The sequence below is a fragment of the Bison bison genome, unplaced genomic scaffold, assembly GCF_000754665.1.
Source record: "Bison bison bison isolate TAMUID 2011002044 unplaced genomic scaffold, Bison_UMD1.0 scf7180017864324, whole genome shotgun sequence".
In the NCBI taxonomy this organism is placed as follows: Eukaryota; Metazoa; Chordata; class Mammalia; order Artiodactyla; family Bovidae; genus Bison; species Bison bison.
Genome location: NW_011494896.1, coordinates 10,627,164 through 10,640,254, shown reverse-complemented (window position 1 = coordinate 10,640,254; position 13,091 = coordinate 10,627,164). Strand labels below are relative to the sequence as shown.

Genomic DNA, 13,091 nt, shown 5'->3' with positions numbered 1-13,091 from the left:
CTGATGCAAAGAGCTGACTCATTTGAAAAAACCCTGATGCTGGGAAAGATTGAAAGCAGGAGGAGAAGGGGATGACAGAGGATGAGATGGTTGGATGGCAAAGATGGTTGGATGGCATCACCGACTCAATGGACATGGGTTTGGGTAGACTCCGGGAGTTGGTGATGGACAGGGAGGCCTGGCGTGCTGCAGTCCATGGGGTCGCAAAGAGTCGGACACGACTGAGCCACTGAACTGAACTGAACTGAGAATTTAATTTTAGAAAGTTTTGCCAAAACTATAAAAAAGGTTTATAACACTCAGTTAGATAGGATCATATAGGTCACTGTGAAACAGTTATTTACTTGGCCAAAGTAACAAAAGATTTTGAAGGTTAACATAGAACAGATCACTTTAGAGGTAAAGAAACTTAAAATCCATTATCAAAGGTAATTAGATGTCTGAAAATTTGTACTATGCACAAAACTCTTTTCTTGGGGTCCGTCTTCCATAAACCTCTGTTTAAAAAAACAAAAATCACTTTGTTCATTTAGAAACAGATACCTGTATGTCAGACCTTTTTTTCTTAATAAAATGTAATTTCAATTTTCATACTTTTTTTTTTAAACTAAAAACACACATCCTACTATCCTTAAGCAACCCTGAACTGTCCTTTATATTAGCATTCTGTAAATTGGTGAACATAAATACCAGTGATAATTTCTAAAAACATTTGCTTTCTTGTAGAGAAAATCTCAGGGTGGCACCAAACATACTCATTAATAGTGCAGGATCTCTTTAGTTTCTCTGTAAGAGGAAGTTAGTGTTCAGTAATTAATATTTTAGAATCTTATTTTATTTGGAAATGATCTAGCTATTCAGTAAACTTCCATCAATTAGTTTAGCACAACTCTAGAAATTCAAGTTACTCCAACCTGGAGAGACTATTTTAGATAGACATTCCTAAAGCATAATGAAGCATTTATAAATTAATAGAATTTATCTAAAAGCTCCTGTCTCTTTTACATTTTTCTTTGTTTAAAAGTTTCTTGAGTTACTTTCCTTATGGCCAAATTTAGCTTACATTAAACTAGGCACAATAAAAGTATTACACAGTGTTGATGACTCAAGACATGTCTTAATTAGGTTAGCAAATAAACATTAATGATGAGTTGCTTCAGTTGTGTCTGACTTTTTGTGACCCCATGGACTGTAGCCCACCAGGTTCCTCAGGTCATGGGATTCTTCAGGCAAGAATCAGATCAGATCAGTCGCTCAGTCGTGTCCGACTCTGGGACCCCATGAATCACAGCACGCCAGGCCTCCCTGCCCATCACCAACTCCAGGAGTTCACTCAGACTCATGTCCATTGAGTCAGTGATGCCATCCAGCCATCTCATCCTCTGTCGTCCCCTTCTCCTCTTGCCCCCAATCCCTCCCAGCATCAGAGTCTTTTCCAATGAGTCAACTCTTCGCATGAGGTGGCCAAAGTATTGGAGTTTCAGCTTTAGCATCATTCCTTCCAAAGAAATCCCAGGGCTGATCTCCTTCAGAATGGACTGGTTGGATGTCCTTGCAGTCCAAGGGACTCTCAAGAGTCTTCTCCAACACCACAGTTCAAAAGCATCAATTCTTCAGTGCTCAGCCTTCTTCACAGTCCAACTCTCACATCCATACATGGATTTCTATTTCCTCCGCTAGGGTATCTTCCTGACCCAGGGATCAAACCCATGTTTCTTATGTCTCCTGCATTGGCAGGCTTTATCACTAGAGCCACCTGGGAAGCCATAAAATATTTACTATTTCCCAGTTCATGTGAACCTGAAATTCATTTAGGTTGATTTCTCTTGTAATTGTTTGATTTGTAAATGCTTACTTTTCTTTAAGTCAATTGAATTAGAGTTCATATGCAGATTAACCTCAGCAATATTATCCAAAACAAAGACACACTGAGACATACATAAATCCAGACAGAGATGTCATAGTTTTCTGCTTGAGATTTAAAATGTCTCTTTGACCCCTCCCCCCAACCCTTTCTTTCTTGGCTTGAAGTTATAATTTACCCAAGGCTGAGGTTTCAGGCAAAGTGGGCTGTGTATTTCAAGGACATGCAAGGGTTAACTTCAAGCTTTTCCCTGTGTGAGTGCTTAGTCACTCAGTTGTGTCTGAGTGGCGGGCTTTAGCCTGCCAGGCTCCTCTGTCCATGGGATTCTCCAGGCAAAAATACTGGAGTGGGTTGCCATTTCCTTCTTCAGGGGATCTCCTGACCCAGGGATCGAACTTTGGTCTCCTGAATGTCAGGCAGATTCTTGACTGTCTGAGCCACCAAGCTATTCCCTAGGCAATGCTTTTTAACAGGCTGCCTGTGTTTTAACTGCAAATGCAAAAAGAACCAGTTTTGCAGTTTCAAAGAGAAAAAAAAATCCAGAGTCTAAAGAATATCATGGCCATCCTGTGTCCAAAAAAAAAAAGTCATCTTTCTATAGTCACAGTTGTACAGCTGAAATATAGACCAAATAGTGCTAAAATTGACTGTGATAAAAGGGGCAGATGGGCTGATAAAAATCTTGGATTGTCCCCCTGGGGAGGTGGGGTCTTTGATCAGAAGAATCTGAAGGGGCAAAGAAACTTGCTAGAGTCGGGGAAGCTAGGCTCCTCACTCCCCTGGTAGGGGAAGTTAGAAGGGGATTAGCTGATGGAGAGGGAGACAGCGAGTTGGGGAGGTAGAAGTCCACACCTGCACAAACAGGAGAGAGAGGGCAGTGGGGGCCACTGTTAGAGCTGTGGGCAGGCGCGAGGGAGAGCCTACTTAAAAAGTGAACATTTAATGCCAATGTTTTTTTAATGCCAGTATAATTTTGGCATTGTAGCATGGACAGTTGCCCTCACAAATCTCATAATTCTTTTTCCAGTTGTAACTTCTTAGACAATTTTAAGTTAGCTTCATGTACCTTACAGTAGGCAGAGAAGAGGATCCAGCGTCTCACCCGGAGTGTCACATTCTTGTCCTTTTTCAGTCTGTGCGAGCCGCAAACATTCAGTAACTGCTCAGGGTTTGGACCATTTTTTAAGATTCCAATTCTCACATAATCCAGTGACTATGTACCGTTCATTAGCTGACGAGCAATAAGGTGAATCTTGCCATCTGGAAATAAACTCTTCATCAACCTTAATCTCTTTCTTCTTGAAGAGGGCGTTTTGTTTCACAAATCCTACTCAGCCAACTAGTGTCTTGTTTTCACTTTCGTCTCAGGTTCAAAGGATTTGTTAACAAAATAAGCCACTCCTTATATACAAATAAGTAATACAAATATTTATTAGGGAATTATCTAGCTTGGTTTCAGTATACTAACATTAAAAGAAAAGAGAAATAGAAACAGCAGGGGATACATCACCAAACAGGTAGGTTTTTGGGAAAAGGTCCCAGCTAGTGCATCCGCTCCATGGGTGAGACTTCAAAAATTGCAGTTTTGGGTTCCTGCTTTTAATCCCTGGATGCAAACTGATACCATCAATCTGTGAGCAAATTGCAGCTCTGGTTTCATGTCAATGCTATTTTTTTTGTCCTGTAAAACTTGGAATCTTGTTAAGCCTGGCGCTTGGTTGACCAGTACCCCTCCAGGGGCTCAACGATTTCAGAACCTGTCTCTGATCTTATCTGTGGTGCCTCAAGTCCTGCATTCACAGCAGGCAGTCAGGGCACTCAAAGTCAGGGCAGTGTCCAGGCAGGTGAAAAGCTAGGTCAGAGGTCTGCTCTGCTTTGTCTCTGAAGCCTAAACAAGACTATTGATTTAATTTCCCTAACAGCATTTTTTCATGCTACTGGCCATCTGTTTGTCTACTTTGGAGAAATGTCTGTTTTGGTCTTCTGCCTGTTTTTCTGTTGGGTTGTTTTTTTGGTTGTTGAGTTGTATGAGCTATTTGTATATATTTTGGATATTAAGCCCTCGTTGGTCACATTGTTTGCAAATATTTTCTTCCATTTTGTAGGTTATTATTTTCATTTTGTTTATTTCCTTTGCTGTGCAAAAACTTTTAAGTTTGATTAAGTCTCATTTGATTTTATTTTTATTTCTATGGCCTTGGGAGTCTGTCCTAAGGAAACATTGGTACGTTTTGTATTAGACAATGTTCTATGATCTTTGTTTTGAAGTCTGTTTTGTCTGATAAGAGTATTGCCACCCCTGCTTTCTTTTCATTTCTATTTGCATGAAATATATTTTCCCATCACCCCACTTTCAATCTTTGTGTGTCCTTTGCCCTAAAGTGGGTCACTTATAGGCAGCATATTGAAGGCTCTTGTTTTTTCATCCAACCTTCCATTCTGTATCTTTTGATTGAAGTATATTTAGTCCATTGACATTCAAGCATTCAAGGTAATTATTTATAGATCTGTATTTTTTTTTTTTTGCCATTTTAAACCTTGTTTTCCTGTTCATTTATTCATTTGGCTGTGCTGGGTCTTTGTCACGGCGTGTGCTATCTTTTAGTTGTGGCATGGAAACTGCTAGCTGTGGATGTGTGATTTAGTTCCCTGATCAGGGATCGAGCCCTGGCCCTCTGCATTGGGAGCATGGAGTCTAAGCCAGTGGGCCACCAGGGAAGTCTCCCTGTTGATTTATATTTCTTCTTTGTCCCTTTCTTTTTCCTGTTGTGGTTTGATGATTTTCTTTTGTATTATAGTTCCCTTCTTTGTGTGTGGGTGTGTGTGTGAATTTATTGTATGTTTTTGATTTGTCGTTACCCTGGTTTTCAAGCACGGTAACCCCTTCCTGTATCTACTTGCCATGGACTGGTAGTCATACACCCCCAGGTGTAGTCACACTGGATTCCAGCCCCAGTCCTCTCCCCACTTCTGATACCTGAAGCCTGAGTTCCAGCACTCCCTGCTGCCAGCTCCAGTGGACCTGCATGTCAGGCTGGGGAGTGCCTGGTGGTACTGACCATCTGTGCAGTTCTTCCTCTGCTCTGGCTGCCACGAACAGGCCGCTGCGCTCTCCTCTGAGGCCGTGAGGCTCCCCTTCCATCCTGGCTGACCTCCTTGCCAGTCAGGAGGCTTCCCAGGTTGCAGAAGTCTTTCCTCCTTTATAGCTCCCGCCCAGTGGTAAACATCCCATCCCAATTCCTGTCTTGCTTGCTTGCTTTTTTTCCCTACCCAGTTACATGGAGATTTTATTTTGCCCTTTTAGCCTGTCTGAGGTCTTCTGCCAGTGTTCAGTAGATATTCTGTGAGGATCATTTCACATATAGGTGTATTTGTGGCAGAGGGTGAGCTTCATGTCCTACTACTCCAACATCTTGATCTGTCCCTGTGGTCAGTACTTCTAATCCCTAGTGTTGTGGTCAGAAAAGATGCTTGATATGATTCCAAGTTTTCTTAAATTTACCAAGGCTTGCCTTGTGGCCCAGCATGTGGTCAATCCTGGAGAAGTTCCACCTGCACTTGAAAAAGAATTTGTATTTTGCTTTTGGATAGAATGCTCTATGAATATCAATTAAGTCCATTTTGTCTAATATGTCATGCAAGGCCGTTATTTCTCTATTAATTTTCTGTTTGGATGATCTGTCCCTTGATTAAAGTGTGTGGGGAGGGTTAGTGTCCTCTCCTATTCTTGTACTGCAGTTGGTTTCTCCTTTTATGGCTGTAAGCATTTGCCTTATATATTGAGGTGCTCCTGTGCTGGGCACACATATTTATAGTAGTTAGATCTTGGATTGATCCCTTGATCATTATGCAGTGTCCTTCTTTGTCTCTTATGCTATGCTATGCTATGCTAAGTCGCTTCAGTCGTGTCCGACTCTGGGCGACCCCATAGATGGCAGCCCACCAGGCTCCGCCATCCCTGGGATCCTCCAGGCAAGAACACTGGAGTGGGTTGCCATTTCCTTCTCCAATGAATGAAAGTGAAAAGAGAAAGTGAAGTCGCTCAGTTGTGTCTGACTCTTCGCGACCCCATGGACTGTGGCCCACCAGGCTCCTCCGTCCATGGGATTTTCCAGGCAACAGTACTGGAGTGGGTTGCCATTGCCTTCTCCATTTGTCTCTTATAACAGTCTTCATTTTGAAGTCTGTTTTGTCTGATGAGCTACTCCAGCTTTCTTTTGATTTTTATTTGCATGGAATCCCTTTTTCCATCTCTTCATTTTCAGTCATATGTGTCCCCAGATCTGAAGTGAGTTTCTTGTAGACAGTATATATATGGGACTCGTTTTGCATCCATTCAGCCAGTCTGTGTCTTTTGGCTGGAGCATTTAATCCATTTATATTTAAGGTAATTATCAATATGAATGTTCTTATCGCCATTTTGTTGTTTTGACTTTGTTTTTGTAGGTCTTTTCCCTTCCCATCTTCTTTGCTTTCTTCTCTTGTGATTTGTTGACTATCTTTAGTGTGGAGTTTGGATTCCTTTTTCTTTTTTTATGAGTGTATGTAGTGTAGATTTTTGGTTTGCAGTTACTATGAGGTTTTGATATAACAGTCTCTACCAGATTGTTTTTAAAGTTGCTAGTCTGTTAATTTCCCATGCATTTCCAATATGCTGCATTTCTGCTCTCCTCTTAACGTTTGCTGGTCTTGATGTCATATTTGTGGGTAGATGATTTCTTACCTTTTTGTATGTTTGCCTTTACCAATGGACTGTCCCATTCATAATTTTCTTGTTTCTAGTTGTAGCCTTTTCTGCCTAGAGAAATTCCTTTAACATTCGTTGTAAAGCTGGTTTGGTGGTGCTAGATTCTCCTAGTTTTTGCTTGTCTATAAAACTTTTGATTTCTCTGTCAAATCTGAACAAGAGCCTTGCTGGGTAGAGTGTTCTTGATTGCAGTTTTCTCCCTTTTATCACCTTAGCTATCCCATACCACTCCCTTCTGGCCGGCAGAGTTTCTGCTGAAAAATCAGCTGATAAAGGTATGGGGATACCATTTTATGTTATTTGTTGCTTTCCCCTTGTTTTTAATATTTTCTGTCTTTAACTTTTGTCAGTTTGATTAATATATGCCTCAGTGTGTTCCTCCTTGGGTTTATCCTGTATGGGACTTTTTCCTTTCCCATATTAGGGAAGTTTTCAGCTATTACCTCTTAAAATATTTTCTCAGGCCTTTTCTCTCTCTTCTCCTTCTGGGACCCTGTAATGCAAATGTTGGTGTGTTTAATGTTGTCCCAGAGGTTCATTTAGTGTATTTTCACTACCCTAAAAATCCTCTGCTCTATCTGTTCATCCCCTTCCAACTCCTGGCAACCTTTTTACTGTTTTCATAGTTTTGCCTTTTTCAGAATCATACAATTGGAATCATATAGTATGTAGTCTTTTCAGATTGAGTTTTTTAACTTAGTAATATGCATTTAAAGTTCCTCCATTTCTTTTCATGGCTTGAGAGCTCATTTCTTTTTAGCACTGGAAAATGTCCAGTGTCAGGATGTACCACAGTTCCATTTATCCATTAACCTGTTGAAGGATATAGGATATTTTGTTGCTTCAAAGTTGGCAGTTATGAATAAAGCGTGCATCAACATACTTGCGCAAGTGTTTGTGTGGACATAAGGTTTCACCTCCTTAGGGTAGATACCAAAGAGTATGATCGCTGCATGGGATGGTGAGAGTATATCTGGTTGTGTAAGAAATTGGAAAACTTTCTTCCGAGGTAGCTATACTATTTTACATTTCCACCAGCAATAAATGAGAATTCCTGTTGCTCCCTGTCCTTGCTAGCATTTGGTGTTGTCAGTGTTCAGGATTTTGGCCTTTCTTTTTTTAAAAAAGTATTACTTACTGGAATATAGTCGCTTGCTAATGTTGTGTTAGTTCCTACTGTACAGCAGAGTGAATCAACTATATGTATATATATACCCCCTCTTTTTTGGATTTCCTTCTCACGTAGGTCACCGCAGAGCACTGAGCAGAGTTCCCGGAGCTGTACAATAGGATCTAATTAGAGCACTGAGTAGAGTCCCCGGAGCTGTACAATAGGATCTCATTAGTTGTCTGTTTTATACGTACTGTCTATAGTGTATGGATTTTGGCCTTTCTAGTAGGTTGTTGTTGTTGTTCAGTGGCTCAGCCGTGTCTGACTCTTGGTGACGCCATTTACTGCAGCATACCAACTTTCCCTGTCCTTCACCATCTCCCGGAGTTTCCTCAAACTCACGTCCATCGAGTCGGTGATGCCATCCAACCATCTCATCCTCTGTCGTCCCCTTCTCCTCCTGCCTTCAGTCTTTCCCAGCATCAGGGTCTTTTCTAATGAGTCAGCTCTTTTCATCAGGTGGCCAAAGTATTGGAGCTTCAGCATTAGTCCTTCCAATGAATATTCAGGGTTGATTTCCTTTAGGATTGGTGTGATTTCCTTGCTGTCCAAGGGACTCTGAAGAGTTCTCCAACACCACAGTTAGAAAGCATCAATTCTTCGCTGCTGAGCCTTCTTTGTGGTCCAACTCTCACATCTGTACATGACTAGTTGGAAAACCATAATTTGACTATACAGACCTTTGTCAGCAAAGTAATGTCTCTGCTTTTTAATATGCTGTCTAGGTTTGTCATAGCTTTTCTTCCAAGGAGCAAGTGTTTTTTAATTTCAAGGATGCAATCACTGTCTATGGTGATTTTGGAGCCCAAGAAAATAAAGTCTGTCAGAGTTTCCATTGTTTCCCCAATGTATTTGCCATGAAGTAATGGGACTGGATGCCATGATCTTAAGGTTTTTCTGAATGCTGAGTTTTAAGCCAGCTTTTTCACTCTCTTCATTCACCTTCATCAAGAAGCTCTTTACTCCTTGCTTTCTGCCATAGGGGTGGTGTCATCTGCATATCTGAGGTTATTGATCTTTTTCTTGGCAATCTTCATTCCAGCTTGAGCTTCATCCAGCCCAGCATTTCACATGATGTAACTCTGAATAGAAGTTAAATAAACAGGGTGACAATAATAAACAGCCTTGATGTACTTCTTTCCCAATTTTGAACCAGTCCATTGTTCCATATCCAGTTCTAACTGTTGCTTCTTGACCTGCACGCACACGGGTTTCTCAGGCAGGTAAGGTGGTCTGTTATTTCCATCTCTTTAAGAATTTTCCACAGTTTGTTGTGATTCATACAGTCAAAGCCTTCATTGGCTAGGCTTTACTGTAGTCAATGAATCAGAGGTAGATCTTTTTCTGGAATTCTCTTGATACTGTAACAGAAAAATTTTAACTTTAATGAAATTTGGCTTATTATTTTGGTGATTTTTCTAAAAAGGTATTCACCACACTCAAGGTCATTAGGTTTTCTCTTGTTGTTTTCTAGGAGTTTTATACTTGAGCATTTTATGATCCATTTTGAGTTAACTTTTGTGATGGGTGTAGGGTTTGTGTTCAGATTACTTTTTTTTGGTGGGGGACGTGTACTTGTTCCAGTGCCATTTTGTGGACCAGAGTGTGTCTGCCCCATTCTACTGCCTTTGCTCCTTTATTAAAGATCACTTGACTGTGTTTATGGGGGTCTGTTTCTGGGCTCTTTATTCTATTTATCGGTTCCGCTGTTCTTTGACCAGTACCACACTTCAGCATCTTTTTGACAAGTCTCAAAGTAAGGCTTGTTTTTGGCTGTGGGAGGAGCTCCAGGCAGTTTGTCCTCTCAGCTTCAGCTCCAGGGGAACGAGGTTGGAGCTGAACTCCAGGACTTCCTGACACCACTGCTGCTGTGGTTCTCAAGCTGCCTGGGGAAGGACTAGCTTTGTTTTGTTTTTGGATTTCCAGTCTGCTGTAGACTCCTACTTTTGTACAATATAATGCAGTGACTTACTAGGTGATGATCATGTGTCTGTATAACAGTGGTGTCAAATCACTATACAAGTTTCTAAATGCTCTCTCCGAACTTGCTTTGTCACAGCCTGCTAAGTGGACCACACTTTGGTTACACTGCCCCTGTATGCTCAGAGCTTTTTGTGAGAGCAGGAGCTCAGCTGGGGCCTGGGAACTGGGTTGTTCCAGGGGATGTGGTTGTCAGGAAGGGCTTCTTCTCGTCTCCCATAGGATCAGACGTGTCAAGAGCCCCAGTCTACCCCCACAGCGCCCTCTTTTTTTCAGCATATTCTTCACATTGACCCCTGCCTCGCTCATTTGAGGAAAGAGGAACAACTTGGGGGTGGTCCTAGTGGAAGGGGCTCTGGTTGGAGTAGGGGCCTGCTACTCTGGACGGTCTGAACACCATCACCCAGGGACGCAGGGCGGAGGGTGTGCGCGGCTGGTGGTGATACTGGCATGGACTCTGGAGCATGTCTGAGAGTTCAGATATTAGAACCTTAGGACATTGAGCTCTTGGAGCCAGGGGCTGTTAGAACTGGAAGGGGAATGGCAGGGGTCATTTAATTGTCCAAATCGAGTTGTTCACCTGCCCCCCTGCCCAGATTCTGGCCCAGAGTTGAGCTACAAGTGTCTGTCCTGCCTGTGGCCTGGAGGCCTTGGGTTGCCACAGTGTGGGTGAGTTAGAGGCTCTTTGGGTGCCCCGGCTTAACTCTGGGTGCTCTGTTTTGAAGTTTCAGACACTGTGTGCTCCGTTTGACCGAAAACAACTCGCAGCCCTTGATGACGAAGCTGCAGTGGCTCTTCGCCTTCCTGGAGCACAGCCAGGTGAGTGCAGGGGGAGCGGGCTGCGGGGTGTGGGGCATGCTGGAGAGGAGGCCTGGTCTGCCGCCTCGCCTTCACCGGAACCCGCCTGCACCTGCCTCCAGGCCCCTGCTTGCTGTAAGCTGTTGGGCCCCAGTCCAGGCGGGCGTGGGTTCAAGGGCAGAGCCCATGGGGCCGGCTCAGTGCCCTGACTGGGCAGGAGAGGGCGAGCCAGCAGAGCCCCCCTGTGCGGTGCTGCCCACTTCGCTCCCGTCGGTGATCCAGTTCACTGTATGAGGTGTTGCTCTGTTGGCCGGCTGTCATTTTGGAGCACTCACACTGCCAGGCACCCTGAGGGCTGTATTTGTTCAATTCACTGCCTCTGCCCTCATGGAACCTAAAGGCCTTGACCAGGCATCACACCAGGCCCTCTGCAGGGGCGGGGGCACAGAGGTGCATCAGCCAGTCATGCTTTCACAGGGCGCAGTCTGGTGGGGAAGATGGACCTGTAGACTGGAACTGTAGTGCTTAAGCAGAGAACGAGGCATGTGTGGTTTCCACGCAGGGTAGGGGAGGCTGATCATGAGGGGGATGGTGGCCCTTGGAGGACTGCGTGGGACAGGGGACCGTGCATCTGGGACTTGAACTCTAAGCTAAGCTTCTGATAGGGGAAAGGGTGTTTCAGGCAGAGGGAATGGCAACAAACAAGGGAAGAAAAACACATCCTCTATGTGGATGCCGTGCTCTTAGGTGGCATGGACTTGGAAGGATGGGAGAAGTCAGGGACAGACAGCTGGGAATGAATGGGGAGGCTGGGAGTTTGAGGCAGTGACTCCCCAGGGTGACCCTCAGGCCCGGCACGCTGTGGAGCTGGTTGGTGAGTGGCCCCCCAGCTCCTGACTTGTCTCTCTCCCGCTTTGGTTGCAGCGTCCCGCCATTTCTCCAGAGAACTTCCTTTCTGCATCCTGGACACCCTGGTTCAGCCCCGGCACCCAGCAGGACTGCTCGGAGTACCTGAAGTACCTGCTGGATCGGTAGGGGAGACGGGGCCTGGCTCTGCTCAGGGCTCCGTGTCTGCAGAGGGTGCTGGGGGGAAGCCCCATGCCCCTGGGCGGCGCTGTCTCTTCCTGGAAACTGGGCTGTGGCCCGGCGCTTGTGGAAGGCTTGGAGAAGATGGGGACAGGGGCTGCGGGTGGGGGCACGTTCTGGAGGTGCTGAGGTGAAGCATGTCCGGGGAGGGTAAGCGTGTGTATGTACACTGTGCTTGCCTGAGTGTGTACCTGTGTGTTTTCTCATCAGCGCTCTGGGGGCACGTGCACAGCTTTTTGTGGCAGGTTTGTGAGCTTTATGCAGGTTTAAGTATATAGCGTGCGTGCTTCTCCTGAGAACACGTGCAAGTGTGTTCCCTGTGCCATCTCCTGCACGTGTATAAACGTGTGTGACCCATGCGTGTGGACAAAAGCCCTTTGCTCCCCGCGCCAGGCTGCACGAAGAGGAGAAGACTGGGACGAGGATCTGCCAGAAGCTCAAGCAGTCGAGCTCGCCCTCCCCGCCAGAGGAGCCCCCCGGCCCGAGCGCCACCTCCGTGGAGAAGATGTTCGGGGGCAAGATCGTGACTCGGATATGCTGCCTCCGCTGCCTCAACGTCTCCTCCAGGGAGGAGGCCTTCACGGACCTCTCACTCGCCTTCCCCCCGCCCGAGCGCTGCCGCCGCCACCACCACCATCACCACCACCGCCGCCGCCGCCTGGGCTCAGTGATGCTCCCCGCGGAGGACGCTGGCGCCCAGGAGCCAGGCAGCGCCGGGCCTCGGAGGCAGAGGAAGCACTGCATCACGGGGGGCGTCCCCCCCACCATCCTGGACATGGAAGGCCTGGGCCCCCATGGCCTCGGGGGGCAGAGCGGGCAGGAGGAGAAGGTGGAGAGAGGGGAGAGCACAGAGGAGGAGGAGGCTGCGGGAGAGGAGGAGGAGGAGGGGGAGGAGAAGCTGAAGGCGGAGGTGGAGGAGAAGGTGGAGGAGGAGAAGGTGAAGGAGGAGGAGAAAGTGAAGGAGAAGGTGGAGGAGGAGGAGGAGGAGAGGGCAGCCCAGGAGGAGAAGGAGAAGGTGGAGGAGGAGAAGGAGAAGGTGGAGGAGGAGAAGGAAAAGGAGATGGAGGAGGAGAGGGCGGCCCAGGACAAGGAGGAGGAGGTGAAGAAGAAAGTGAAGGAGAAGGTGGAGGAGGAAGAGAAGGTGGAGGAGAAAGAGAAGGAGGCCCAGGAGGAGAAGGAGGCGGCGGCTGATGGGGAGGAGGCGGCTGCCGGCCCGGGCCCAGGGACCCTCCAGAGGGCTGCGGCCGCCTCCGGGGACGGCTCCCGCTCGGTCCTGGACCTGGTCAACTACTTCCTGTCGCCCGAGAGGCTGACGTCAGAGAACCGCTACCACTGCGAGTCGTGCGCGTCCCTGCAGGATGCCGAGAAGGTGGTGGAGCTGAGCCAGGGCCCGCGCTACCTCATCCTGACGCTGCTGCGCTTCTCCTTCGACCTGCGCACCATGC

The 13,091-nt window shown here is 46.1% G+C and overlaps 1 protein-coding gene across 1 annotated transcript in view; it reads left to right on the top strand.

Annotated features, from left to right (window-relative positions):
* Window positions 1-13,091, top strand: part of USP35 (ubiquitin specific peptidase 35) — a 66,953-nt gene that overhangs the window by 50,863 nt on the left and 2,999 nt on the right. The window contains exons 8-11 of the mRNA XM_010853254.1: window positions 10,488-10,581; window positions 11,485-11,591; window positions 12,040-12,613; window positions 12,794-13,089. Of these exons, the coding sequence (XP_010851556.1) occupies window positions 10,488-10,581; window positions 11,485-11,591; window positions 12,040-12,613; window positions 12,794-13,089 (1,071 nt within the window). The remainder of the gene's footprint in view (window positions 1-10,487; window positions 10,582-11,484; window positions 11,592-12,039; window positions 12,614-12,793; window positions 13,090-13,091) is intronic.